General features: G+C 33.8%; 9 protein-coding genes across 10 annotated transcripts; 3 read left to right on the top strand and 6 right to left on the bottom strand.

Moving 5' to 3' along the window:
• The first annotated feature begins 4,185 nt into the window (after nucleotides 1-4,185).
• On the top strand, nucleotides 4,186-5,470 carry LOC111694630 (low-density lipoprotein receptor-related protein 8-like). Its single transcript, XM_023463516.1, has 3 exons — nucleotides 4,186-4,264; nucleotides 4,339-4,781; nucleotides 4,859-5,470. The coding sequence occupies exons 1-3, from the start codon at nucleotides 4,186-4,188 to the stop codon at nucleotides 5,441-5,443; spliced, it is 1,107 nt and encodes a 368-aa protein (XP_023319284.1). The 3' UTR covers nucleotides 5,444-5,470.
• A 69-nt stretch (nucleotides 5,471-5,539) lies between these two features.
• On the bottom strand, nucleotides 5,540-9,296 carry LOC106649195. 2 transcript variants are annotated; one of them, XM_014366482.2, is made up of 5 exons: nucleotides 9,167-9,296; nucleotides 8,001-9,097; nucleotides 6,793-7,510; nucleotides 6,287-6,727; nucleotides 5,540-6,210 (listed from the first exon to the last, which is right to left on the bottom strand). In XM_014366482.2, exons 2-5 carry the CDS (start codon nucleotides 8,190-8,192, stop codon nucleotides 5,804-5,806), a joined length of 1,758 nt encoding a protein of 585 aa, XP_014221968.1. In that variant the 5' UTR covers nucleotides 8,193-9,097; nucleotides 9,167-9,296; the 3' UTR covers nucleotides 5,540-5,803. The 2 variants fall into 2 exon arrangements, with proteins under 2 accessions (XP_014221968.1, XP_014221969.1); XM_014366483.2 differs by having other exon boundaries at nucleotides 8,001-9,057.
• LOC106649037 (mediator of RNA polymerase II transcription subunit 4-like) lies at nucleotides 8,438-9,073 on the bottom strand. Its single transcript, XM_023463515.1, has one exon. It carries the CDS (start codon nucleotides 9,071-9,073, stop codon nucleotides 8,438-8,440), a length of 636 nt encoding a protein of 211 aa, XP_023319283.1.
• A 1,312-nt stretch (nucleotides 9,297-10,608) lies between the features above and the next one.
• LOC106649169 (probable phosphoserine aminotransferase) lies at nucleotides 10,609-12,835 on the top strand. The gene is made up of 7 exons (XM_014366449.1): nucleotides 10,609-10,674; nucleotides 11,282-11,412; nucleotides 11,500-11,612; nucleotides 11,681-11,842; nucleotides 11,923-12,017; nucleotides 12,085-12,254; nucleotides 12,330-12,835. Exons 1-7 carry the CDS (start codon nucleotides 10,609-10,611, stop codon nucleotides 12,691-12,693), a joined length of 1,101 nt encoding a protein of 366 aa, XP_014221935.1. The 3' UTR covers nucleotides 12,694-12,835.
• A 266-nt stretch (nucleotides 12,836-13,101) lies between these two features.
• LOC106649170 (40S ribosomal protein S11-like) lies at nucleotides 13,102-14,595 on the top strand. The gene is made up of 5 exons (XM_014366450.2): nucleotides 13,102-13,211; nucleotides 13,585-13,710; nucleotides 13,788-13,993; nucleotides 14,101-14,224; nucleotides 14,398-14,595. The coding sequence occupies exons 1-4, from the start codon at nucleotides 13,200-13,202 to the stop codon at nucleotides 14,222-14,224; spliced, it is 468 nt and encodes a 155-aa protein (XP_014221936.1). The 5' UTR covers nucleotides 13,102-13,199; the 3' UTR covers nucleotides 14,398-14,595.
• Nucleotides 14,596-14,697: 102 nt separating this feature from the next.
• LOC106649217 (protein AAR2 homolog) lies at nucleotides 14,698-16,389 on the bottom strand. The gene is made up of 5 exons (XM_014366512.2): nucleotides 16,009-16,389; nucleotides 15,823-15,938; nucleotides 15,588-15,741; nucleotides 15,242-15,517; nucleotides 14,698-15,159 (listed from the first exon to the last, which is right to left on the bottom strand). The coding sequence occupies exons 1-5, from the start codon at nucleotides 16,206-16,208 to the stop codon at nucleotides 14,757-14,759; spliced, it is 1,149 nt and encodes a 382-aa protein (XP_014221998.1). The 5' UTR covers nucleotides 16,209-16,389; the 3' UTR covers nucleotides 14,698-14,756.
• A 351-nt stretch (nucleotides 16,390-16,740) lies between these two features.
• On the bottom strand, nucleotides 16,741-19,135 carry LOC106649036 (putative malate dehydrogenase 1B). The gene is made up of 7 exons (XM_014366304.1): nucleotides 18,989-19,135; nucleotides 18,711-18,914; nucleotides 18,343-18,647; nucleotides 17,978-18,267; nucleotides 17,717-17,898; nucleotides 17,016-17,154; nucleotides 16,741-16,934 (listed from the first exon to the last, which is right to left on the bottom strand). Exons 1-7 carry the CDS (start codon nucleotides 19,133-19,135, stop codon nucleotides 16,741-16,743), a joined length of 1,461 nt encoding a protein of 486 aa, XP_014221790.1.
• Nucleotides 19,136-19,371: 236 nt separating this feature from the next.
• Nucleotides 19,372-21,122, bottom strand: LOC106649234. The gene is made up of 5 exons (XM_014366537.2): nucleotides 20,768-21,122; nucleotides 20,444-20,706; nucleotides 20,180-20,369; nucleotides 20,010-20,114; nucleotides 19,372-19,944 (listed from the first exon to the last, which is right to left on the bottom strand). The coding sequence occupies exons 1-5, from the start codon at nucleotides 20,829-20,831 to the stop codon at nucleotides 19,844-19,846; spliced, it is 723 nt and encodes a 240-aa protein (XP_014222023.1). The 5' UTR covers nucleotides 20,832-21,122; the 3' UTR covers nucleotides 19,372-19,843.
• A 373-nt stretch (nucleotides 21,123-21,495) lies between these two features.
• LOC106649035 (nucleolar protein 6) lies at nucleotides 21,496-25,749 on the bottom strand. Its single transcript, XM_014366303.2, has 11 exons — nucleotides 25,239-25,749; nucleotides 24,701-25,166; nucleotides 24,337-24,612; nucleotides 23,989-24,256; nucleotides 23,616-23,910; nucleotides 23,313-23,540; nucleotides 22,797-23,234; nucleotides 22,547-22,707; nucleotides 22,220-22,473; nucleotides 21,745-22,145; nucleotides 21,496-21,675 (listed from the first exon to the last, which is right to left on the bottom strand). Exons 1-11 carry the CDS (start codon nucleotides 25,506-25,508, stop codon nucleotides 21,496-21,498), a joined length of 3,237 nt encoding a protein of 1,078 aa, XP_014221789.1. The 5' UTR covers nucleotides 25,509-25,749.
• Between the last annotated feature and the right edge of the window lie 177 nt (nucleotides 25,750-25,926).

Below are 25,926 nucleotides of genomic sequence, written 5' to 3'. Positions count from 1 at the left end.
GTAGAACGATAACGAATAAACAAAGTGGATAATAAGAAAATGAAAAAAAAAAGTAGCCTAAAATCTTGCATTTTATTAAATTAATTTTTGAACAAATGAAAATTGGTAGCGAATAGGTACGACCTTACTGTCATAAGTAAAGGTTTTCGGTTCAATTCCGAGTCAAAGCCAAAATTTCAGATGTACAATTGATGTGAGGGAAGATACTGAAGATCGCGACTTACAGGGAAGGGAAGGTAATAAAAAGCGAAATAACTAACAACATGACAGACGAACGCTAGACGAATCGGAAACGAAAAACAGCGCGTAAGCACGTACCACGGCTAGGTCGACGGGAAAGGAGCAGTACGTAGATCCAAAAAAAAAATACATAAAACGTCACTCAAAAAACATTTCACAGAGACAATTCGCGCTTCTAGACTGACAAATGAGAGCAGCTCGAAGCGCGGATGATAGGATTAAGAAAAAAAATCCGAGGGTCCATCGAAGGCATGGGAAGGGAAGTATGTACGGTAGCGCACAAATGCATAATAAATTTAATTTGTACGATACTCTGTAAAGAAGAGACGCGCTCTTCTCCTATTTATAAGCGCATAGAATACTCACACGTACGCATAAGGATACATAAAGAATGCGAAGGAAACACTCGCGCACAGTTGTATACGAAATAGAGCGGACATTCAAAAATCAGTGAGCCGCCAAACAGCTGCACGCCGCTAACGAGACTAGGCGTTAAGACTCGGCGAACTCATTTGATTAGTAGAAATCAAAGATACCGTCATGTCTTCCAACGGAGCACCACCGCCAGCCGAAGCCCCGGAGGATGGAGCCGGTGCCGAGAACATACAGGCACCAATACATTCACCGGACCCAATGGCAGACTGGATGGCGCAGTTAGTCGAAAACCGACATATTTACATCGACGCCGGCCCTTTTCAATTCCAACTCATAATGAGAGGGAACGAAGTGGGGTTCTTCCTCGCCGGACACTTCATCGGCACCCTCCACCGATTCCAGCGCTGCCACGTGAGGGGCTGGGCAAATGGCCCACCCACGTGTTACCACTGCGGTCGGCCCCGCTACGAAGACGGCAATTTGCTCTTCAACCTGTTCGAATGAGCGCGGGCTAAAAGGATGAATAAAGGCGAGTCAAGTGTTAAACAAGTAAATTTTTTTTGTAATAATAATCGCAATATCAGAATGAGCATGAGAATCCGGCTACAATGTAAATCATAATATTATAATCCGACCTCTCTTTTCTAATAATGTTAAGTGCCTTAAGCAAAAGTGTTTCCTTTTATAAAAATAAGGTTAGTAATAAGCAAAATTTTTTCAATGATCTACAAAATGATGTAAATGATAAGCAAAAAAAAAAAGCTTTCAATGTTTTAAAAAATAATGTTAAACAAAAAAAAAAAACTCTTTTGATCTTTGTACGTAAGAAACTAAGTAAAATTTTCTCGATGTTCTTTTAAACGGAATGACAATAATAATATTGTAATAAGCGAAAACACTCCCACGACCCCGTTAGATAGTAAGAAAATTGTAATCAACGACGCCTAAATAAAGAATCCTCGTAGCATAATCTGACTATTATTTAAAAGAAAAAAAAATGTATACAACAAAGTAGATTAAGAAAAAAAAAAACACGCCACGATCAGGAGCTCGTGATTTGTTAAAGGCGAGGGAGGTGTAATGACCCAGTCACAAGGGTCATAGCATCCCTACGGCCACGAGTAGATAAAACACCGGGGCGGCAAACCAGCCCGGTGCAAAACCAAGTCCCGAACGGGCATGCTAGTGTACGGCCGCACACGTACACCGCAGCGCGCACTGGTGTGAGTGCGCACACGGACAGAGCCGTGAACGCTAGTATGCGACTGCACACGTACACCGAAGCGCGCACTGGTGTGAGTGCGCACACGGACAGAGCCGTGAACGTTAGTGTGCGACTATACACGTACGCCGCAGCGCGCACTGGTGTGAGTGCGCACACGGANAAAAAATTGTAAATAATACTTATAACTTTTCTCAAATTCTCATGTAATTCTGTAAATTTTTAATATCAATAAAATGTGTTATAAACTAACTCACTATACGCTGCAGTCAATTTCATTGATCAACTCAATAAATGTGTAAATAATCAAGTACTCTTATCAGTATTTTGATTTACTATTTCATCGTCTAATCTGCTACGATTTCACCAATAAAATATAAGGATAATAAACTTGCACTTTATAGTCTCTTTCTCTCTCAAATAAAATTATTACATATAGTATGATTAATTGTGAACAAGTTATTAAACCAAATAAACAATTTCTGATGGCTTCGTGGCGCAAGCCTCATTCTTAAATATCCTCATTTGTCTTCGCTGAAAAGAAATTGCTTCAAAATAAAACATTCAAGTCAGGTGAGTAAATAGGTATGAAGCTGGTTAACTTCTTTAATTACTCGATAAAAAAATTTCGATTTTCCAACTATGGTAAAATTATTCGAAACGTTGGCGGGAGTGTTTGTTTTAATTTCGTGTGCCACACTGTGTGCCGTATCTACAGATTATAATCGAAAGTCCGCGCTTGTACTCAGTCAGTTAATTTTGATCGAGATCAAGCCATAAGAAAAATCAAATATTTTCCTTATCCCTACAAAGTTGAAAACGTTTGGAAATAAAAAATAATTACGACGTTTGACAGAGATATACGTTGTTTATTTTTTAAATGCTGAAACATCGATTTGTTTTTTGAAGTAATTAGTTGATCAAAAAAAGTTCACAAGAGCTCCGTCAAGTTAGATTTTTAATCTGGTTCAAATATTGTAAGGACATTGTACAAACACACAAATCGGTAGTTAAATTGTAAACATTATGATCATACACTATTTTGACATAGTACTTCGACACACTATTAAAGTTAATAGCAAAAACAAATTAGTTTGAATGTTATCTTTTCCGATGAAACCCGTAATATCAAAATATACATATTCATTCATTCAATTCCTGTAAAACTAAATGTAAGGGCCCATCGTAATAAGGCACCAAAATGGATCAAAAATCCGAGGAAATTGTCTCAATAGATAATTCGAGTGAATATAACAAAAAATACATTTCTGATATTTGTCAGGAGTCATTTATGCTAGAATAAAGCATGATAACACATCGAGACGCAGTTCATAATAAACAAAAAAATTACGCTTGCGACAGGTGCCAAAAAACAGTACACGAAGGTCGCAGAGATTACGCATGCGACAAGTGCGAGCGAAAATTTGGATCAAAAATGGAAATGATTAGACACCAAAGGAAAATGCACTAGGATCGCGAATATTATGTACGCTACAATTGCAAGAAGAAATTTGGGCAAAAAGGGGTATTGGTCAGACACCAAAGGAAAATACACTAGGGTTGCGAAGATTTCGCAAACCATGATTGTGGGAAGGAATTATTATTAACAATTGTAATTATGTACAGATACATGTATGTTTTCCTAAAATTTCAATAAAAGTTGTGACGAAATGAGCGAGTCTCATCTGATATCAATTATCGTTACACTTTTGTTCATTGTTATTGTAGTGTTTTATTTTTGAATCAGATTTCGTATATTATACTATAATTACTACTTCCTGTTCATTTTATGCAAAAATCAGCCCAGAGTTTTTTTACGGCTTGTTCAGAGATTGTTTGGGGCGAGCGTTTATAGTTTACTACTGTATTTTTGATAAAACCTATTTTGAAGAAAAAACCAAAAAATGTTATTTCTTCAAAATGAGTAAAATCCCTCATAATTCTTTTATCCACTTCCTCGTACTTTTATTAATCCAAAATCTTACATTAATGATTTTCGAATTGTGTGAGTGGCCCATGAAAATTTGCGTATGAACAGCACTTCATTTAATCCACCATTATACCATTTAACTAAAAATTTTAAAACTATTACCAACGTGGTATTTTTTGTAAATTAAAAAAAAAAGAAAAAAAGAGTTATGAATCACGTCCACAAATGTTATATGGGACAAAATGTTGCTGTTCCTCGATCTTAATACGTGCCGCATGCGATCGTGTGAGCAGTAAAAAATTTTAATGTTTATGAACGTTTAATGAATGTAACTACATTACTTCGTCATTTTCTGTTACAAAGCTCAATTTAGTTGCACCAATTTTTATGTACGAGTGTTTAAATATGTTCTAAAGCAATGAAAAATTTACATAGAATCGTTGCCATACTATCACAGGTCATTTTTTTGATAGCGTCGTCATCTGTCACCTTCGGGCGTGAGTTAAACTATACCTAAATTGCATTCTTACCTCTTGTAACGGTTGAATTTTCATGATTAAAATAATTTCAGGTTCACTGAAGATTCAGCCACACTTGCTGCTAATCGAACCGAACGCCATCAGCCGCCTGACTCGGACCAAGGATCGGTACGATCGTCGCGTTCTCGAGCGCTTCAGCCGCATCGGCGGCTTGGACTATCACCTTCGACTTGGCTCGATCTACTGGACGGATTTGGGCACGGGGCGAATTTTGTCGCGTCCCCTGTGGACCACGAGTTTCACGATCGACACGCTGATCGAGCTCGATCCAAGATCCTGGAGATGCCAAGCTTTGGCGGTCGATTATGTCGGCGATAATCTGTACTTGCTCGACTCGAAAGCCTTCAAAGTTCACGTGTTCGATTTGAAAAACAGCTCCAAACACGCGACTATTTATGAGGGGAAAATGAACAAGCCTATGGACATCGCCCTCGATCCAACTGCTGGATTAGTTTTCATAGCCGATGGTACGAGGGTACGTACGCGTCTTTCAACGATCGATTCACGAATAATAGATAGCGTATTTTTTCCATCGACATCTCGTCTGTGCAGATCCTTCGAATGAACATGGACGGTAAATCGGTAAAATCAATCGTCGAGCACAAGCGTTACAACATCAAATCGGTGAACGTCGACCGAGTTGCGAAGCGCTTGTATTGGTCGGAAAAAAATTACCACAGCATAAAGAGCTCCAGGTACGACGGCAGCGACATGATAGTCGTCCTGGCGAACGGCCCGAACGCCCGACTGCCCTTCGTCGTGGACACGGATAAGCGCGCTGGCGGCGACGTCAACGTGGTGGTGTCCAAGCAGCATTCGACTTCGCCCTACTTCCTCGGTCCAGCCAGTTTGGCCGTGCACGGATCGGAGATGTTCGTGTACGACGACACGCTCCACCGTATTATCGCGTTGACGATCGACGAGCGAAGTGGCCAAGCCGATCCTAGCAGTTTTCGCGTCATCTACGACAGAATCATCGTCAGTGCGATGAGATACGTTCATATCGAAGGAATAAACGAAACGACGATCGCTGATCCTTGCCAGGGCAACGAGTGCCCCGACATGTGCTTGAACGCTGGCATGAACCATCGGACTGAGTCACTCAAACATGCTTGTGTACCATTATCGGACGAATAGTCGAGGATATGTTTGAGCAATGTTATTTAGCGCGAAACTTTTTTAAGTAGTTTACACTAGTAATGGTATTTTGGTTCACAGATTTTATATGTTCGATGCATATTTTATTCGTAAAAAGTTATTTAAAATACATTTTTTACACTTGTTCAATTTAGCTAATGATTCCTTATAATGTATAATTTTTTCGTGAGCTGATACAGCTCAATAGTCGATGTTAATTTATTTCTAACATCTCGCAGTACTTTGAGTTTTTGCGATGAAAATAACAGCAATAACATGTATTAGGTCAAATATTTTACCACAAATGTTATGATAACTTCATCATTTGATACTAATACTTAGAAATACGAGTGAACAATATTAATCATTCAAAGGTACTTCCATGTGATTCAAATTAATATAATCTGGATCAATAACTTGAAAACCATTTCCAATAAAAACAAACGATGGAAAATCTTTGAGTGCAAATTTTTCAACCAATTTTTTACTTTCGTCGATTCGACTGTACTCGACACTCGTCTTTTGAAAACTATCCGTCGTGGACACCAAATTAAAGAGATCATCGACTTCGTTGCAAAAGGCCACACTTTGAATTTCATTGGCGATGGTCATGTTCAGAAGTATCCCAAGATCTTGGTTTTGGCTTACTTGCGTTTGAGATATTATTGCGCCAACGATGTCGCATTCGCAGTCTCCATCGTCGTGCTCGCAAGCGTCTCGAACCCACTGAATTTTGAAAGCCAAAATTTGCTCGAATTCGCTGGTAACTGCACAAAAAACATCCGTCATTTGCCATTTTTATGCAAACATCTCGACAATAAAGTAAAGATACAAATCTCTTACCAAAGTAAACCGTATCTCCGTGAACTCCAAAAGTACGAACTCCAAGCAGTAAATTAGGATGGAGATTGCTCTGTATACCGATCCACGAGTTTTTGAGAGGGTTAAAAATGTAGAGTCGCGAAATGTGAATGACGACCATGCCCCGAACGACGCAGCAGGCCGGTATGTCGGTGAAGGTTTCGGGTAGTTCGGGCCCGCGCGTCCACGTGTTCTCCGTCATGTCGAGCATCTCTATCGAGGACTGCTTCATTCGGTAACGTCCGACGCCGCCAATGACGATCAGTTTATCGTTGCTGATCGCGAGACCCATGTGTCGGCGAGGAGTTCGAAGCCTCGTCAAGTAGTACCAGCGCTTGGTTATCAGGCAGTAGCGGCCGACGTTCAATAGAAACTTGTTGGAGCCGATTCGTATCTCGCCACCGACCCTGAAAATGTTGCTACCTGTAACGTTAATTTTTGTGTTACGATATAATTCAATTCAATGTAGATTATATAGTAATGCTCACCTTTGCCTATAATTCCTGCGCCCACAAGATCTTTGTTATCTCCACACATCGTTTTCCAAACATTTATCAATCTTTCGAATTTGTTGTGCGGGTTCACAACACATTTCTTTGGCCTTAAACTGAAAATATCGCGCGAGATAACAAAATCAGATCCTTCTTTTTTAGTCGTGTCAACGAAAAAACAATTCATCGTCCATGACTCACGTTTGGCAAGTTTAATTCTATTTAATAAATCGTTGAGATCTTTGCGCTTCAAATCGTCGGCTTCCACGGACAATCGAGCATCGATTACGTTCGAAAGATATTCTTTCGAGGCTGTATGGTGAACGCTACCCATGAGGGATACGAAACGTTCGTGAGTCAATTCTTTTCTCGAAAACAGGCTTTGATCGAGCGATCGCAGATTCTGGCAACAGAGAAATTTGGCAAGATCGGCTAATTCGGGAAAGCGCAGCTCCAACGACGAGATCCAAATGTCAAAGAAATAGCGCTGATTCTTCGAGCAACTGTTGAGCCAGTGTTGAGCGACGATGGAGGTGAGATCGCGAATCAAATTATTGGCGTGATACACGAGACTGATTTCCAGAAGGTTTCGAAGTCGATCGAAGTGATCGTAGTCCTCGCTGTACTCGAGATGCTCCAAGCAACTTTTTCCGGGTATTCGTGGAATCTCGAGGTCGGCCGGGGGTGAATCTTTTTCCATCCAAGTGCAAAAGTCCTGAGGGAAAAAATCAATAATTAAAATATGCTCCACACAAGTGGAAGTAAATGAAATCTCGTAATTTTTTTATAAACTAATTTAATCAACTTCTTTTTGATTAGTAGTTGTTAATTTTTTGTTAAAAATAATATAATACTCATTTTCTTCTAGTTGAACAAGTACATAATTAAATGTATAACGTACAATAAGATTTGAATTTAAAATCATTCTTGTGTTAATTTAAATATTTAAAATTAACCTTTCAAAGATAACAAATATTTTGGAATAAAGATTTAACAAATAATTAATTATTGAAACGAAAAAAATTCATAATATGACTACGAGCAGTACTTTTTTACATATTGATGAGAATTAACCAAATATGTTATGAAAAGCATTATAATTTCGATCACTTTGTCAGGATTTTTAATGTACGTACAATTACCAAACTAATCGGGTCTCTACTGAAATGAAAGTTCGATAGGAGAATTGAATTAAATTTTATTACCTTAAAAGAGTCTGGTCGAAAAGCAAATTTGATTTTGATAATATCGTCTTTGGAATCACTAAACGCTTGATTAAACATTGTCCTGAAATATTCGCACTCAGACATTAATTTTTCTTTATCTAATTTGTAGACTTCGTCCATGAAAAGCAATGTAATTTTTTTGTGTGGCAAATTACTTGAATCTTCTTCCATTTTTTGAAAATAAACTAAATACAAAACTGCTTTGAAATTCAGTTCACTTTTGTGAGTAAACAATCAACTACTCGGCGCTCAGGCCTCAGCTGCTTTGGCATATCTCAAGATTATTTAGGTTATAAGATACATTTGACTCCTGCTAGAGCGGGAAATTTCAACTCCAATTCGAAGTCGTGTCGAGAGAAGGCAATTTCAATCTAGTAATGCTTTGATATTTATGGGGATACATCATCATTAAAAAATTAATCAGAATGACGTGGTCTGAAATGATAACATGGGTAATACCCACTGGGTATACGACTACTTGGCGTTAATACTGTGTACCCTGTAAACTTTTTAGTGTCCTTGGGATTAGACTTGTTAGTATCTTCGTAAAATAAGCTTGATTTCATCTCCGTTTCTGTTGGATAAGGACGTCTTGGATCACTCGGTTGCCAATCCAAAGGTGATGTTATAGCATTGTCATAGGTGCTTAGTTTTGCAGCGTATTTTATCAAATCGTTTGAATCAACGGGTTTAGTTTTGGCCTCCCTCATAGCTTGAAGTTTTTCTGCAGCTTTACGCATGGTTTCTCTTAAAATTTCCTCGGCCTTTTTCAATTCTGACCACAGGCTTATTATTACTTGGTCTTTAGAGCTTACTGCTTTCTTCAATGTTTCTATCTCTTTTTGAATTATTACCTTCTCTTTAATTTCAATCAAGAGTCTTTGTAATTCTTTTTGTTTAATTATGAACAAATCAATAATTTGAGTACAACTAAGCTTAATATCTTCATTAATCCTTTGATTTTTGGGAGCAAAATAACTCAAAAGCAACGCTTGAGTGAGCGTTTCAAAGTCATTTAAGATCATGGATAACTGTTCTTTTGAATTGGACATTTTGATGTATAAAAAAGTTGAAACCTTGAATATAAATTTGTTCACAACGCCGTAATAATTTATAAATAATTTGTAATAGAAAAAACTTTTTACCTGTTCTTTTGATCGTATTTATTTATTACTTGTAGATAGAAATACACCAGATGAATATGTAAGACATAATTAAATTGTAATCATAACACTGTGAGAATTTGTAATTGACTAGCGCTAAGCATCCGTGAAAGTGTCGGTCGCGCAGGCTGTCGTGCTTGTCAAGCACAGATTTGCTGATGATACAACATAATGTCATCGCTATAAAAATATATAGCCTCTTGGTTCAATAATTTAAATCTTTGAATATTCAGTATAATTTATCGAAAAGAATAAAAAAATTACTTGTAATGAATATTGGTTTCATAAAAATGCACATTTGTTTGACAATTCAAGAGTAACTTTTAATGAATTCTTTCTAGCTTGAGTGACACCTATTGAACAACCCTACACACACTTGTACTCCAAAGATTAAACTTAGTGGGGGGTGTGCGATAACAGGCTGCAAAAAATAAACGCGAGATCGGCACGTCTTGTTTAACGACGAGCTAGAAAATAACTAATTTGTTTATCGAAAATTATGCAATCAAAGATAAACCCACCTTCGATTACAGTGTATGTAATGCAGACGTAAAACGTATTATTATATTATTATACGAGAGCCACGTTTTTTACGAAGTCTTCGTTGTTCATTTGCTTGAATTCATTACATCAGTTTTACGACAAATTATCGAATCGATATTGAAATTCTTTTACCTCGTATCTACATTATAATATAGGCTCGAATGAAAGTTAGATCGCTGTGCGAGTCCCACGTGGTATATTACAAATATGTATATATGTGCGGGATCGCATTTGCGAGTGTAATTTTCAATCAAACGGCGACGGTGGCGTTGCGTATAGATTTTTCATGAAATAGCAGGCAGCAACGTAACACGCATATAAATATTTATTTAATGAGTTAATAGCTTATACTGCTTATATATTTTTTTGATGTGTCATTCCCCGCTCGCGCGGTACGATTGTAACTGAAAATCGTCACCGTAAAACGTGCGACGATATTGTGTAGCCCCCGCGGGTTTGCTCGACGATTTTTATAATCTTTTTCTGCGCCGATACAAACACACATCGCTACACACAACAACATTGAGCAATTCAAGCTCGCGGTTCATGTGTACGTATATACGTATATTTGCCATACGCGTAGATAGACGATCGATGTGCCTCGCGCGCGCGTCGACAGTCGCAGCTCACAAGTGTGTGCGGGCTAGTAAACACATACGTCAATGTGTTGTAGATAAAAGATCGTTGGGGCAAGAACCGGTCGCTGCTGATAAGCCATTCGTACTCGCACTCGAGTCCCGTCGCTCAACGCGCCGCCGAGAGCTCTCTTGAGAGCCCGCTTGAGTTTGGGCTCGCAAACGCCGAACGTCTCGAGACGAGAGCGATAGCTTCTGCACCTTTTTTTGAAACCCGAGAAGATCGGTAAAGTATACCTCGAAACCATGAACGGCAAGAAGAACGAGAGAGCCATCAATTTCGGCGCTGGACCTGGACAACTGCCTCTGGAGGTAATGTTATTGTGTTCGAAATTTTCTACATCTTATCGCGTCGTCGACTCTAATTCTAATCGAGTCGAATTTAGATACATCGGCTCGAATGTCGGAATCGCACTCGCTTATCCTTGCGTGTTTCAGTCTAAATAGTTGTGCAATACATGTGTGCATACGCAATACAATTATTGCATACGTGAATAACGAGTGCGAGTTTGATCTTGAGAATAATTAGCCTGCAAAATATTGTTCATGTATTAATACCATCGGTTATTCACTGACGCCCATCAATATGCAGTTAAATCATAATTTTTAGACTGTTCAATATTCACTTATTTCATGCACTAAAATAAATTCGATGAATAAAATTAAAATTGCTCCGTTTGTATACAGCAATTATTGTATGTACAATTAAAATATAGCCTTGTATTTGTTTTTCTAGCACATACAGTATCGCGCGTTAATTTAGATTTTTGTGTTATTTTTTCAAACCCATAATTTTTATTAATACTTTGCGACTAAATTATTTTTTTTTTCATACTTCTATGCAAACGTCTGTTTATCAAAGTCTCAATAAACTTTGATCTTAGCTTTCTTTTTTACATGCTTACATTATCTTTTGAAGGTTTTGGAAGAGGTTCAAGCAGAACTATTGGCTTACAAAAATGCTAAAGTCAGTATTCTGGAAATTAGTCATCGGTCGGGCGATTTCAAAAAAGTCATCGAAAGTGCACAAGCACGACTCACACAAATACTGTAAGTTTATACATTATAATACACTTTATCCACGCGAAGCGAGATATACTTGAAAAAAATCTTACGATAAATTTATTTTTTCGTCAGAAACATACCCGATAATTACAAAGTCTTGTTCATGCAAGGAGGTGGCACTGGCCTTTTCTCGGCCGTGCCCCTCAATATGATGACAACTGGCACTGCTGATTACATAGTCACAGGTTCGTGTGAATTTTTAATCGATCCACTATCAGAGTTTTGCGGTAATTTTGACGGAACTTATTTCCAGGTTCTTGGTCATCGAAAGCGGCAAAAGAAGCAGCAAAATACGGTAAAGTCAATCTCGTCGTACCAAAAACTAGCCAATACACAGAGATTCCTGACAGATCAAACTGGAATCTCGATCCAAATGCGTCGTATGTATATTATTGCGATAACGAAACTATTCATGGTAAGAAAAAACTCCGTTTCTTTCTCGACTCGCTAAAAGTTTTCGTATTATTTATTTAAATATTGTTGACGATTTTTCAGGAATCGAGTTTCATGACATTCCTGAGACAAATGGAGTGCCTCTGGTCGCGGATATGTCATCGAATTTCGTATCGAAGCCAATCGACGTTTCAAAGGTAATTTCAATTATGCAATTAAATTATTTGAAATTAACTCGACTCATCAAAATTACGACCTTTATAGTTTGGGTTGATATTCGCTGGGGCACAAAAAAATGTCGGCCCATCGGGCGTGACGATCGTCATCGTACGAAAAGATTTCATCGGTACTGCCATGAAGATTTGCCCCTCTATTCTCGATTTTGCCGTTGTAGCAGAGGGAAATTCCATTCACAACACGCCCCCAGTTTTCCAGTGAGTTTTCACGTCGACTGAATTTCAAGCAACGAATATTTTTAAATTTCATCGTTCGTATTTATATCTGTGCAGGATTTATTTCGTGGGCCTCGTGTTCGAGTGGATCTTAAAGAACGGCGGCGTCGAGGGCATGGAAGAATTGGCGAGACAAAAGAGTCAAATGATTTACGACATTATTGAGAAATCGAACGGCTTTTACAGTTGTCCCATCAAGGAGAATTGCCGCAGTCGCATGAACATTCCCTTTAGAATAAAGAACGATGAAAAATTAGAAAATGACTTTGTGAGCGGCGCAGCGGCTTTGAATATGCTGCAGCTCAAGGGACATCGCTCGGTTGGCGGCATCAGAGTATCGTTATACAATGCAGTGACGTTGGACCAAGTGAAACAATTGTCCAATTACATGATAAAGTTTTATGAACAGCACAAAAATTGATTGAGTTCTTGTTTTTAAAATATATGGTGAAGTTTGTACATGAATATTGCTTAAATTTTCATATTGAATATTTTTTATATATATTTTAACGAATGTTATCTGAAAATTTTTTTTATTCCAATAAGAAGTTATGACAAAAGCATTTCTGCAAATTCATTTTTTTACCTTGAAAGAAAAGAAAAAACATAAAAATACACTTTACCTAATGCATTTGTTGATCATGTTGTTTTCAATCATCAGAAACTGCAGTAGATTTAACCTTGTTCATTTTTCCACGTTGAGAAACCTTAAGAAAATGACAAACATTGAATGTTTTACGAAAACTCGTTCAAAAATTGTTGATAAAAAATTATAATTTTCGATGACAAAATTTTAACTCGTTCTGCCAGTTTAGCGCGACGCAAAGTTGGACTGCCAGTCTGCAGTTCTACGTGCTTTTGTTTCCAGCAGACGCCACCAGTAGTGGCGATTGCGAATTTGCAATATCGTGATTAGATTCAGCGAAAATGGCCGACCAAGTAAGTACGGGTTAATACAAATTGTTTTAATAAAAAATTTTATAATAAATTTTTTAATAAAAAATTTGCAATAATTAATGCGCAAACAATAGAAGGCTTCAAGTTTACATTTTTTGCATAAGGATTAATACACAAATTTAACTAACTGTTATAACATTTTATTTGACCGGCGTGAATAAAACATGTGACTTTGTTGTCGCCATTCATTTGTTATTGTTAATAAAAAGTACCTTATATTGAACATTTTCTCTAAATTACTTCAACAAAAGTGCTACATTGATTCAATGAAACTTGTTGTTCTTTAGAATAGTGAAAGTGAAGTTCAGTAACAATGTTACGATAAATTTGCTAATATGTATTATTTTTTATTTAGGCCAACGTTAAGAGTTTCTTGAAACAACCCACTATTTTCCTAAATAGGAAAAAATCAGCTTCTAAGGGCCGCAAATCATTGAGGTACACTCGTGAAGTTGGACTTGGATTCAAAACTCCTCGTGAGGTAAAAAATCTTTACCTGAGCTTATAATTGAAAGTAGTTTGAAATTCTAATAAAATGAACATAATGCACTGTTTCAGGCTTTGGAAGGAACATATATTGACAAAAAATGTCCCTTCACTGGAGATGTGTCCATTCGTGGACGTATCCTCACTGGGGTAGTTATTAAGCAAAAAATGCAGCGCACAATTGTTGTCCGAAGAGATTATTTGCATTACATTCGCAAATATAATAGATTTGAAAAGAGACATCGTAATATGAGTGTACATTTATCACCCTGCTTTAGGCAAGTATCTTTTTTAAATTTAATAATCATCATCTGTGATCATCTGTGACACATAACATTTGATCACATATTAGTTTGGAAAATTGATGAGAAAAAATTTTTTTCAGAGATGTTGAGATTGGAGATGTTGTTACTATTGGTGAATGCAGACCTTTGAGTAAAACTGTAAGGTTTAATGTATTAAAAGTAACCAAAGGAACAAGCGCTAAGAAAAGCTTTAAAAAGTTTTAGGTAATTATTCAACACTTTTAACATGACTAAATTTTTATTTTTATGATGAATCTGACGATGGTCTTCTTATTACAATCTGAAGAAGTTTTTCGTCTACTGAAACTATGATAAGATATAAATATTTATTCATTATATTATTTGATTTGAAAGTAAGCATGTATTTTCCTTTTCAGATGTACACAAATAATTTTGAGTCAACCCAATTAGCCACTTTAATGGGTTAAAACCATTGCTTATAATTGTTTAGAAAAAACTAATTTAATTTAAAAATTAAATTTTACCGCTATAGGTATTATTGCCAGGATAATGTAGTTAACACTTTTTGTACCGATTAAACCACAAAAAATAAAATCTGTACATCTGCAAGACAATTTATTATTTGTCCTTGTGCCTATCTAGTTATTAAGATAATGAAATATAATTTCAGCTTGTCAAGTATTTCTGAGGTAAGTCATGAAAAAAATTTAGGAAGATTGAGAGACAAAAACTAAAATTTCATTTTATTTACAAAATTTAATTAGTATATACAAGCTTAATTCAAATCGACAACAACCGGTGCATCTTCATCTTCACATAAGTTTTCAAAGTCCCATAAAAATTTTTCAGTCAACCTTTCTTTCATTCTTTCTGCCATGGACTTCAAGCGATCATCAATCTCTTCGTTGGATTCAATTGAAGTAAACAGTTTTCGCAAATTATGGTAAATAAAATTATTGTTTGCAACAATATCACATAATACTTCTTCAGGGACATAGTTTAATTGATTTTCAATATTTTTTAAAAATTCAACATATATAGCTCTTTTGTTAGGAATCAATGTATCAACTGCACAAATAATAGAAACTAATTTCTTCCAATGCTCAAATGCTTCTAAACTTTGCCCAACGAGGAAAGATACAAATGCAAGTTGTAGTTCTCCAATAATATCCATAGGGCTGAAATTGAGTATAAAAGTAGGATAAAATTAGTATTGAATAACCTTATTTAGTTAATTGTTATTTATGAAAACATTATTACTCTTCAAGTTTATTTAAAATTGTATTAAAAGCATAACTGGTATCCAAAGAATGCTTTGTTATTTCTGATGGAGTAGCATCAGCAGGGTATAACTTTTCTGGTATCTCTGTTAACCTTAGTTCAGTACCTGGTTTAGGCTTGAGATCAGGAAGTAAATTTTTTTCTTTATCTTCTAAAGTGGCACCTATACTTTTTCGGGTTTTATCACTTGGATCTGTTCCTTTAGGTCTACATGCATCACTAGTATTAACTAATTCCAAAGCTGAACATACAAATCTATTTCTTATAATTATTATTCAATTCGATTAAGAGAGATAAAAAAGACCTTTCTTGAAAAATAACTTACCCACATGCAGGTTGACATCGTTCAATGATCCTTTCATTTATTTTATCTGTCAGATCGCACCATGGCTTCCATAGATCATATGGATAAACTCCCAAGTACCTGTCTAATTCCTTAATATTTTCTTTAAGTCTATTAATTGATTCTGCTGAAGCAACTAAAATAAAATTAATATTTATTTACATATTTATTTTTAGAGTTGTTTAGTGCATTTTATCAGATATGCATGACAACTTACCATCAGAATCAACACGTTCTTCTTTTTTATCCCATCGCTTTACCAAAAATTCTGATTGCTTAAAAATGTAAAAAAAGCCGACTTTTGGTGCAGTTCCTCCATATTTATCAGTTGCACTAATAAATTTTTTACGATAGAATAAAACAAAAATTACTTGTTTAAAAAAAATAAGTAAATAAAACTAACCTGTAATGAATAAAATGCAATCCTTTAGGAATCATTTTAATCCCTTTAAAATTAACTCCAGTGCTCCAAGACTTCAAATCTATTCCAAAATCAGTTTCATCTGGTACGTTAAAGATAACAAATGTACCTCCCTCAATTAACAAACGTTTAGCAAGTTCAGGGTCCATTTCTAAACTCTCACTTGACATTTTTTCTGCCATTTTAATTGTCAACAATAACTTATATGTAATTCAATCTTCCTCAGATATTTAAGACAAAATTAGTTCGTGTATGGACTTTTAATGCCCGATACGTGCAGTATCAATACTTCAAATAAGTCTTAAAGTCTTTATAAAATGTAACTGATGTATTATTGCGTGAAAAGTTTTTGACAGCCAAAAGCCGACAACACTCGGCTAGTGGGAATTAGACTCGCGCACATGGCAAGTGCCCGGGGAGTGGGAACCAAAACACTTTATATAAACCTATATGGTTTTAGTTTTTTTGCAGACTAATTTCGTCGTATTGAAAAAATATCTCTTCATCAATCTTTCGAAGTTTTTTCTAATTATTAATGACTTTTATGACAATTTGGATCTTTAAATGTGCTTTTTATTTATTTTTTTATCCACAATTTAAAATACAATATCATTTACAAAATTAAAATTATTAATATTTTTTACCGATCCCGTAACATATTCTATTTCTCTAACTTTTGGTTTTCCGATTAATATTTCCATAAAAAGTATATCTTTACATATCTTCGTCATCGATGAGTTTCATGTTTTTTAAAATAATTTTTGCTGTTTCCACAAAATTTTGAATAATCACAGGGTCACTTGGTGCTGGGTAATCAGAACAACTTGTCCATATTCTTGAATGATCTTTCAAAACTTTTAGACGAACAGGTTGCGAAAAGTAAATATTTGTCGGTAAATTAAAATTGCCTAAAATCAAATTCCACATGAATTTTATTTAATCAAGATAAAATAAAATATAATAAAATAAAATAATTCTTATTTAACTACCATTCGAAGGTACGCCTAAAAATATAATTTCATCGCCGATTTTTGAGTAATCTTCTGAATACCACATTTTCAAAAGATTACAAATGGCTTTACATTTTTGATAATCTTCGGTTCTTCCGACTTGGTACCAACAGGTTGCCTGTCAAAAAAAATTAAACAACTTTTCATACTTTGTTTCACGCGAAAGTTTTTTTTTGCGATGTATAAATATTACTAGTCGAACAAATAATGCACGAGAGTATGTGCAAAAACACAACGAGAAATATATTTTTCAAGATGATATGATCTCTATACTATACAATTATTATTACTGTTCGATATATTTTGTCGAGTCATAATAAGTGTGCTTTGACAATAATTATTATTTTGAAAAGTTTATCTAAAGCTTAAAATCGGTATTTTGATTTGTTTCATATTTTCATGCGATTTTTCTTTCCCTTTTCATTGCATTTTTTAAAATTCCCAAAATTTTGATTTTTCACTGAGATAATTCACAATCGTTTCCGTGGATGTTTTTTCGTGGTTTTTATCTCCATCATAAACGTAAGCCTTAATAAGGGGGACTTATGAGTTTCGATCCTCGTCCGAAATAAAGCTCATTTGCTGTACTTCTATGAACCGAAATTGCTGTGTCTCAGTAAAAAATGCAATAAAATAGGGAAGGTAAATTATAATCAAAAATTAAAAAATATAAATAAAACCTTTCGTTTAGCAAGAAGTTTATGTGGATCTTTATCGTGACTTAGATAAAATAGTCGTCTAAATTCTTGATATTTAAATTTTGATGGTAACAAGAAATTTGAATTTTTGAAAGCTCTTTTGTTTGGTAAATTGACAGTGCAATTTTTTATTACTTGATCAATATCAATGAAATGATTTATTCCTGAAAAAAGAACAGTATTTCAATTTTGAGACATTCTTTAAACGGAAAAATATAAAAATCAATGGAGAAGACTAAATACCTAAAAATCCCCAGACTGGCGGAGAACTTATTCCTTCAATATTCATATCCACTGATTTCATGAATTGGTACATCATTTCTAAACCATAATGAGCAGCTATCGCTACAATGTTATTTTTACTCAGTTTTGTTGCTTTTTTAGCCAATAAATTTGCAGCAAAACAAGCTGGCCCCGTAGAACAAAATATCACTTTCATATATGATGGTGCATAAATATTTATATTTTTAGCTACATCATTAAAAGTATCGTAATTTCTTTGTAACCAATTTTGAGTAGTTTCTGTATCTTCTCTATAAATTATTTTTAAAAAATGTTAAATATTCTGTTATAATAATTTCTATCTATTAATATTATTTATGCAACACCTAATAATGTGTTCTAAAATTATCAAAATATCACAATTCATTAGACAATCTGATAAGCTTTCTGCAACATAAATATCCCATAGTACTCCACTGAGAGCTCTTGCATCTTTGAGAATATCATTAAGTTTGAAAGAATGTCCAGATGGATCATAGAGGTGAATAGTGATACCATTTCGACTTATGTTTTTTTCTGTTGCTAGTTGTGCCACAAGATCAGGGCATACTGACCGCCCAGCACCAGAAATAGTAATGTGCAGAATATTTCTTCTTGCATTTTTCTGTCTTTCTTTAGCATAATTTTTTGCCTTTCATATAAATAATCATTGAAGGATAAGAATTCATAAATTGATAAATAATAATATTCTTACTGATTCATAATCACAGTTCAATCCACTTTTATCTTCTTTAGAAATGTTAGTATCTATCCCATAATATTTATTAATAAATATTCTGAATTCCATTATACCACCAATATATGTGCGTTTTTCATCTCTGATTCCTATTTCTCTCCAAATCAATGGCGATTCATCATGAGACCATTCATAAGTTTTACATTGATTTGTTAACCACTCCTGACATTATAATATTTTTTAATACGTTTTCAATATTGAAAACTGCTTATAATATTATTTGATTATAGTCTTACCTCCCACTCAGATGCTGATTTTGATACGATTTTGATTGTAAAATTTGGTAATAATTTACTCACATTTTCAGCAATGAAACATGCATAATCAAAATTACTACAGTTAGAACAGCCGGCAATGGTTGTTGTGATTTTTACGTCGCTCATTTTTATATAAGATTCACTAAGAATAATGAATTGAGCTTGAAGTCGATTTACATTATTTCGTTTTAAGTTATTGAAATTTTTATGAAAGTTTCAACTCAATTGTTTGCATAAGGTTAATAAAAAGCTGTTATAATAAAGGTTAATTACGATAATACATTTAACAAATGATATTATAACCATTGTTTAAATACTATTTCTTCAAAATTATGTAAATCCTTTAGTTTTTTTTACTTTTAAAAAAGAAATTTATTCATTCAGTCTTATAGTAAAACATTAGTCTAATATCACTATATAATTTGAATACAAATTTACATTGTTAATCTATTTTATACATGTGCTGAATATTTAAGAAAAAAGTACACATAATTTATTGGGTTTAACATATTATAGAATAACAAAATTCAATTGATGCATAAATAACAATTGTACATGCATCATAATAATGTTGACAGTTTTCAATGTGTCGGCATTAATAAAATTATTTGTACTTTAGTCTTAAATATTTATCATATGACGATTAATACATAAAATGCTTATGTTTCGGAATGACAACCTTTTACTATTTTAGTAAAAGAGGTACTTGTAAGATAATATTATAATCTTTTTTTTTTAATACAAATCAGTCCTGATCACAAAAATTAGCTGGTTTTCTGGGTTTTTTTACAATTTTTCTTTATCATTTTCACTTATAACTTTTCTTAAATTACCTTAATCTTCAATATCAGAAATATCAGGTAGTTCGATGTCATCTATTACCATCATTGATGAGGATTGATCCATCATTACTTCAAAAGAATTATTGTCCAAATCTAGATGAAAATATTATTCATAAAAATTTGTTCAGTTTTACAATATTAAATATTTTTTATTTTACCTGAAATAAATCCTTCATCATCAATAGATCCAATAGATTGATTACTTTTTCTTGTTGATCTCATCCAATTTAAATCATCTTCTAAGCTGTTTTCCATTGTCATATCTACAAGTTTTACATAATTAAAAATAGCCAATTATAAATAGATATATTAATTTTAATTCAATTACCTATGAACTTTCTAGGATCAAAATCACCAGCTAAACATTCTGGTTCAGGATGTTTTATATTTGTTGACTTTTTAGTCATCTTAGGAGTATAAGGTTTAGAAAATTTAAAATCATCGATCATATTTTGCATGATAGGTGCTGATATTTTTGGAGAAAGCTTTTTTATATTCAAGCTTTGCTGAACTTTCTTCTATTTAATAATAGAGCAATATTAATAATAAATTATTATTTAATTGATCAAAAGCTGCAGACATTAAGTAATACCTTAGGTGATTTCATTAAAATCTTCAATGGCGAGCTCTGCTTTTTAGCAAAACATGATTTATCTTGTACTTTCAGACAATTTACCAAGTTATTTTTTTCAAGACTCCCTGAGGAAGATGTAGAAATATTAAGATCGGACTTAGAACGTATTGATAGTCCTTTTGATTTGTTTTTAGATGAAGAGAAAATTTTGAAGGGTACATGACTGTCATTATTAACAGATTTGACTTTTGAAAGTAAGTGTATTTGAGAGTTTTCTTTTTCTGAAACAACGAATTTTCACGTTATTATATGCTTGGTAAAGAAAATTAAAATATTACTTACCTTTGTTGAGAGATATTGAATTATTACTCCGGGAGTCGTTAAAAATACCAAAAATTCCAGACATTTTTCCAAGATTGTTAGTTACTCTCAACAAAGCAAAGATTCGATCAAATGATCAGTATGTTACGAAAATAAGGACTCCAAACTCCGTATTGTAATTATTAACCAGTAGAAAAATAATATTTTTTAATCCTTAGTAACATAACGCATTAACATTAATAACAATTGTTCGATGCTAAGCGTCACTCAAGATGCAACAGAATCACTTGCACGGAGTTGAATATTTTGACTGCAATAACGACATTCTATTCTAATGTAACCAACGGACAACAGAAATCAAACAACTTCTGTATGGGTATACACAATACTATATGTTATGATTTGAAACATAAGTACTCCGTAGGTTAAATGTAACGTATACAGCGCCGTCGGGCGCAGTACGCCGTTTACCAGAATTACAATAACCGCTCCGACTGTTAAACCACATCGGTATGATTTTGGTAACACTACCGGTAATGTTATGTATGGAATACTATAAACAATGAAGTATTGAAAATTGCCATTTAAATTGTTATTATTTATAATTTATATAATTTTTATGGATGTATTCTAAAAAGGCTGTTAGGATCGAGAATTTATGATTGCAGTGTAAAAGTATTGTTTTATATTTTAAATATAAAATTATTTATTGAATTCAACTTAATAATAATTATAAACATTTAATAATTCTAAACATTTTGATTTACATTTATAGTTTCTACTAGTCCTTTTCCAATAGTATAAAAATGGCTCGCTGCATTGTCTAATGTGAGTTTTTGAATTTTTGTTTTTTGTGGTTTCATGAGTACTCCGATGAATTTTCCACCAAAGGTATCGTGGAAGAATAGAGCGTATTCATCATATTCGAACTAAAAAATAAATGATCGTTAATTTATGCCATTAAAGAATGATTATAAAAATAAAAAAATATTGCTCACTCTTAAATCTGCAAGGTACTGCGCTACTGGATCAAAATCTACTATGGGTACTTTGTTAAGTTCGTCCTCTTGATATGGTTCGATAGTAACTTCTTCCTGGTTTTGAACTGCCTGCAACCGTCTGGCTATCACCGTTTGCTTAAGCTCGATCACAAGATCATAATCAGAAAGGGATGGACTGAATAGTTCGTCTCGTTCTAAATCTTGACCTGCGACCATCTGGGCTTCAACCGATTGTAAAAAGTTTCGTGCTAAAGCACTGACACGATGTAATATCATCGGTTGAGGAGCCTCGCTTGTCCACATGCTTTTTTTGAAATCATAGGGAGTGGCGATGAACAGCGCCGGTAAGTTTTCACGCGATGTTCCAAAATCGTTTTCCATTTCAAGAATCTCGTCGTCTGTAAATAGCAAGAATTATTTGTAAAATCACACGGCAATAGCCATAATAGTATGCGGAAAGTGAGTTACTTACGTGTCAGTTTATCGTTAAAATTCACCAAAACTGGGTCCGTTGTCCAGTTTTCTCGTGAAAAGTACTCGAGCAATCGTAGAAAACCAACTTGCGGAGTTTGAGCGCGTTCATATGGCTCTGGAGCGATGTAAAAGGAAGCCATAAGTAGCTCAATTGCGATGTGTGGAAATAGGAATGAATCGATCATATGAGCTGAAAGCCAGCGTTTGGCTAAACAACAAGCAGGTCCAAACGATGGGTACCGACTATGCAAACTATTGAAAAAAATATTATTAATCAGTTGTTAACTACATTTTCGTTGAATATGCATTTTTTGCGATAACTTACCCAAAGAGAGCACCAGTTAAACTCGGTAAGTGAACCAGATTTCTCTCTAGTTCTCTGGACTCTTCATTTTCAACGTAAGTTTTGACACCATTTTCGTCAATTTCTTTAACTAGACCTATTTCTTTGTCGTTAGAAATCCTAAATCGGAAAATAAAACCATCCTACATCGGAAAAAATGATTCATCAATTTCACTTTCATCATTAATTTTATTATTTTTCAAGATAATTCAAAGGCAATTATGATTCTTACCTGCATCACATCGAAATATTCAAAATTTCCAAAAGCTTTCAGTTGGTGCTGCTCTCTCAAACATTCAGCTATTTGCAAATTAAAAGCTGCTTTCGTCATTCGAAAAGCTTTAAGATCTTCAGGCCATTTACCGCTTATTGATAGTTTTACTGTTGCTTCTAAAATTGATTTATAATGAGGAACTACTTCAAGACCTTTACTCAACTCTTGATGTGTTTTTCCATCTAAAACATTTTTGCCATCTGCCTTGGAATAACTTGAAACCGGCGGGAATGCTTCAGTGAAGCGGAATACAGCACTGCAACCTTGAACTCCACTTATTGTCAAAGGTAAATCAGTTTCTTTTAAACTTCTGAGCTTGGTTTCAATATTTGAAAAAACATTTATTGCTCGAAAACAAGCTCCTTCCTGACTATATAAATATTCTTTTACTTGAACCTACAATATGAAAATAAATTATACTTTGTTTTTGAGACAGTATCTATATTTTTATAAAAAATCATAAAAGCAACGTACCATTCTTGGTTTCAAATAAGTTTCCAATTGATTAAAGTAGAACTTGTAATGAACCCTATCAAGAAGTTGCAGTTTTTTTTGCAGCAAGTGATGCGCTATTTTTTTGCACACTGAACGCTTTTGTGCTGGGGTGGCACTTCTTTTAGCCCAAATAATTGCTTCATGTATTTTTCCGTCCAGCCTGTGGCATTCAGTTTTAGCACCCCAAAAATTTCGGAAAGCTATGGCCTATAGAGAATGTATAAAATAATTATAAAATTGAATATAAAAATTTATAAAAACCATTAGTAATAAATTTTTTACCTCAAAACTGTCAACCTCTGGGCCTTTATCAATAGTTTCAAAGCAATATTCAGGGTCAAATTTGAATCCCAAATGAATAGGTTCCATATCAGTAGGAATTTTTTCATTTAAATTCCACTCTTTAATTTTTCGTGGCATAGATATAACAAATGAAATTCTTTTACCCAAACCTTCACATAACAATTTTTTGGTAAGTTTGTTTGCCAGGACGTAGAGATTATTACCAAAATTTAATTTATCTTCTTCACTACAAAAGCGGTCAACAGCGTTTTCCAAGGCTTTTATATCATTTATGCTGAAATGAAATACTCAATTTTAATTCTTGTTTCATTTTTTTACATAACTATAATTTTAATAATGAATAAGATTTTACCATAATATCATATCAAAAGTCCAAAAGAAAGGTATTTTTGACATGAACAGAAGTTGAAAACTGTTCACTCTGCTTTTATTTAATATTTCTATACTCGTAGCTGCTTCTTTTGAAATTCTAGCAATAGTAGCTTTTGATAAATTAGCAGCAATATTTTGATATCCAGTTACATCAAGGATGACACATTCACTGTACTTTTTATAATCAGAAATTCGATTCATTGCTTCATTATCTGAACATATGCTAAATTCATCCCAATTGGGTTTGACTAGAAATATTTAAATTGAAATTACTTATTTTTGTTAGAAAAGCTTTTCGTTAATGCATTTGATGTTGAATGTAACTTACTTAGATGTAAAAAAATATTTCTCAGAATCTGATAACTGCTCATATAAGCATTTATTTTTTTGGTTGATAGCAGGTGTACTGTCAATAATGTCATAACATGACCCATGCCTTCCAAGTGAAGATTTCGTTGCCTTAACCAAATTTTTATTAGTTTTATAGCATCTCTAACATTCTGTTGATTAGAATTAATACATTCCAAAATGTACTCATTATTTTTTATCGACACAATATCTCTCATTATGATATTATTGTAATGAGGCGTAGGTGGATTTTTATCTATAAATAAGAATAGTTAATTGCATGATTATATTGTATACATATCTCTTTAATTTTTGGATAGAAATAGTAAATAAATATTTTTTACCTTTCTTTTTTGCAGCGTCATTAAAAAACCAAGCTGGTTTGACGTTGTTCTTATCAGGTGTAAATTTATTAATCAAAAATGCAGTTTCTTGCACAACAGCATGCACATAAATAATAAATTTGCCTAATTTTCCATTGGGAACAATTTTTAACGTTTGATTTGAATTGTCACCAGCAAAACATTTGCGTTCTGCTACTTCTTCATCTAAATTGGCTGCTATACATGCTAGATATATAGCTTTTTTCCTCATATATCTGTAATTTTTACCATCAACTCCTTCGAAAAGGCTTTCTGGCATTTCTACAAATATGTCAATCGAAGGTTCTACATTTAGTAGAGTTTCTGTTGAAAAAGAACCTCCAACTACTATTCTAGTAGGTTTTATGAACTTCATGACACCTGGACAATAATTTTTTAACACATCCATAGGCACTTGTACATTATCACACAATGTATTATCGTTCAACTAAAAATAAAGTAAATTTAATTAAATATTTAGATATTATTATAATAATAATTATAGCGTAAAATTATTTACCTCATACTCGACATCATCGTCTATAGCGTTTACTTGCTCAGTAAATTTTTGAAGCCATAATTTGAACAGTTTTTTATACTTTTGTTTTATTTCCACATTTTTGAGAGTTTCTTCAACTTGCAGTCTAATTAAATTAGAATGAAACACATTTTCTAAAGAAATTTGTTCTCTGAGTTGACTGAGTTCTTCTATTTTTTTCTTCTTTGTAAAAGACACTTCGTTATCATTATCATTTTTTCTTTTGTTCGATTTCACTTTTACAAGAGCCATGATGAGAAATAAAAACTGTTATTATTTATTGTTATTCATAGGGTATCGATTGAAACTGACATAAAAAGTTGCACGTGCACGCGCGTTCGAACACACCGTTAGCTTTAAGGCTATTTTGATCAAACATGTGTTGCGACTTGAACAGAATGATTTTTCTGCTAGTTCATAAGAAACGCCCCCACTTTGAAGCGCCTAATTTAAAATTTTTATTGAAATCTTCTTTCCCTAAATAAACGTTAAAAGATTCGCCTGTACAATTATTTTATGAGTTCAATATGATGTGACATTTTTGAGAAGACTATTACATCATTACTGTTTAAAGTTAAACAAAAACGTAATTATAAATAAACTCATTACCTACGTAAGTAATTTATTTAAGGTGTAATATTTAGTTTATTCGTATAATTTTTAACTTCGT

Source organism: Trichogramma pretiosum, unplaced genomic scaffold (assembly GCF_000599845.2).
Source record: "Trichogramma pretiosum strain Unisexual culture from Peru unplaced genomic scaffold, Tpre_2.0 scaffold110, whole genome shotgun sequence".
Classification (NCBI taxonomy): domain Eukaryota; kingdom Metazoa; phylum Arthropoda; class Insecta; order Hymenoptera; family Trichogrammatidae; genus Trichogramma; species Trichogramma pretiosum.
Note: the sequence above shows the minus strand (reverse complement) of the source record. Positions and strands in the feature narration are given on the sequence as shown.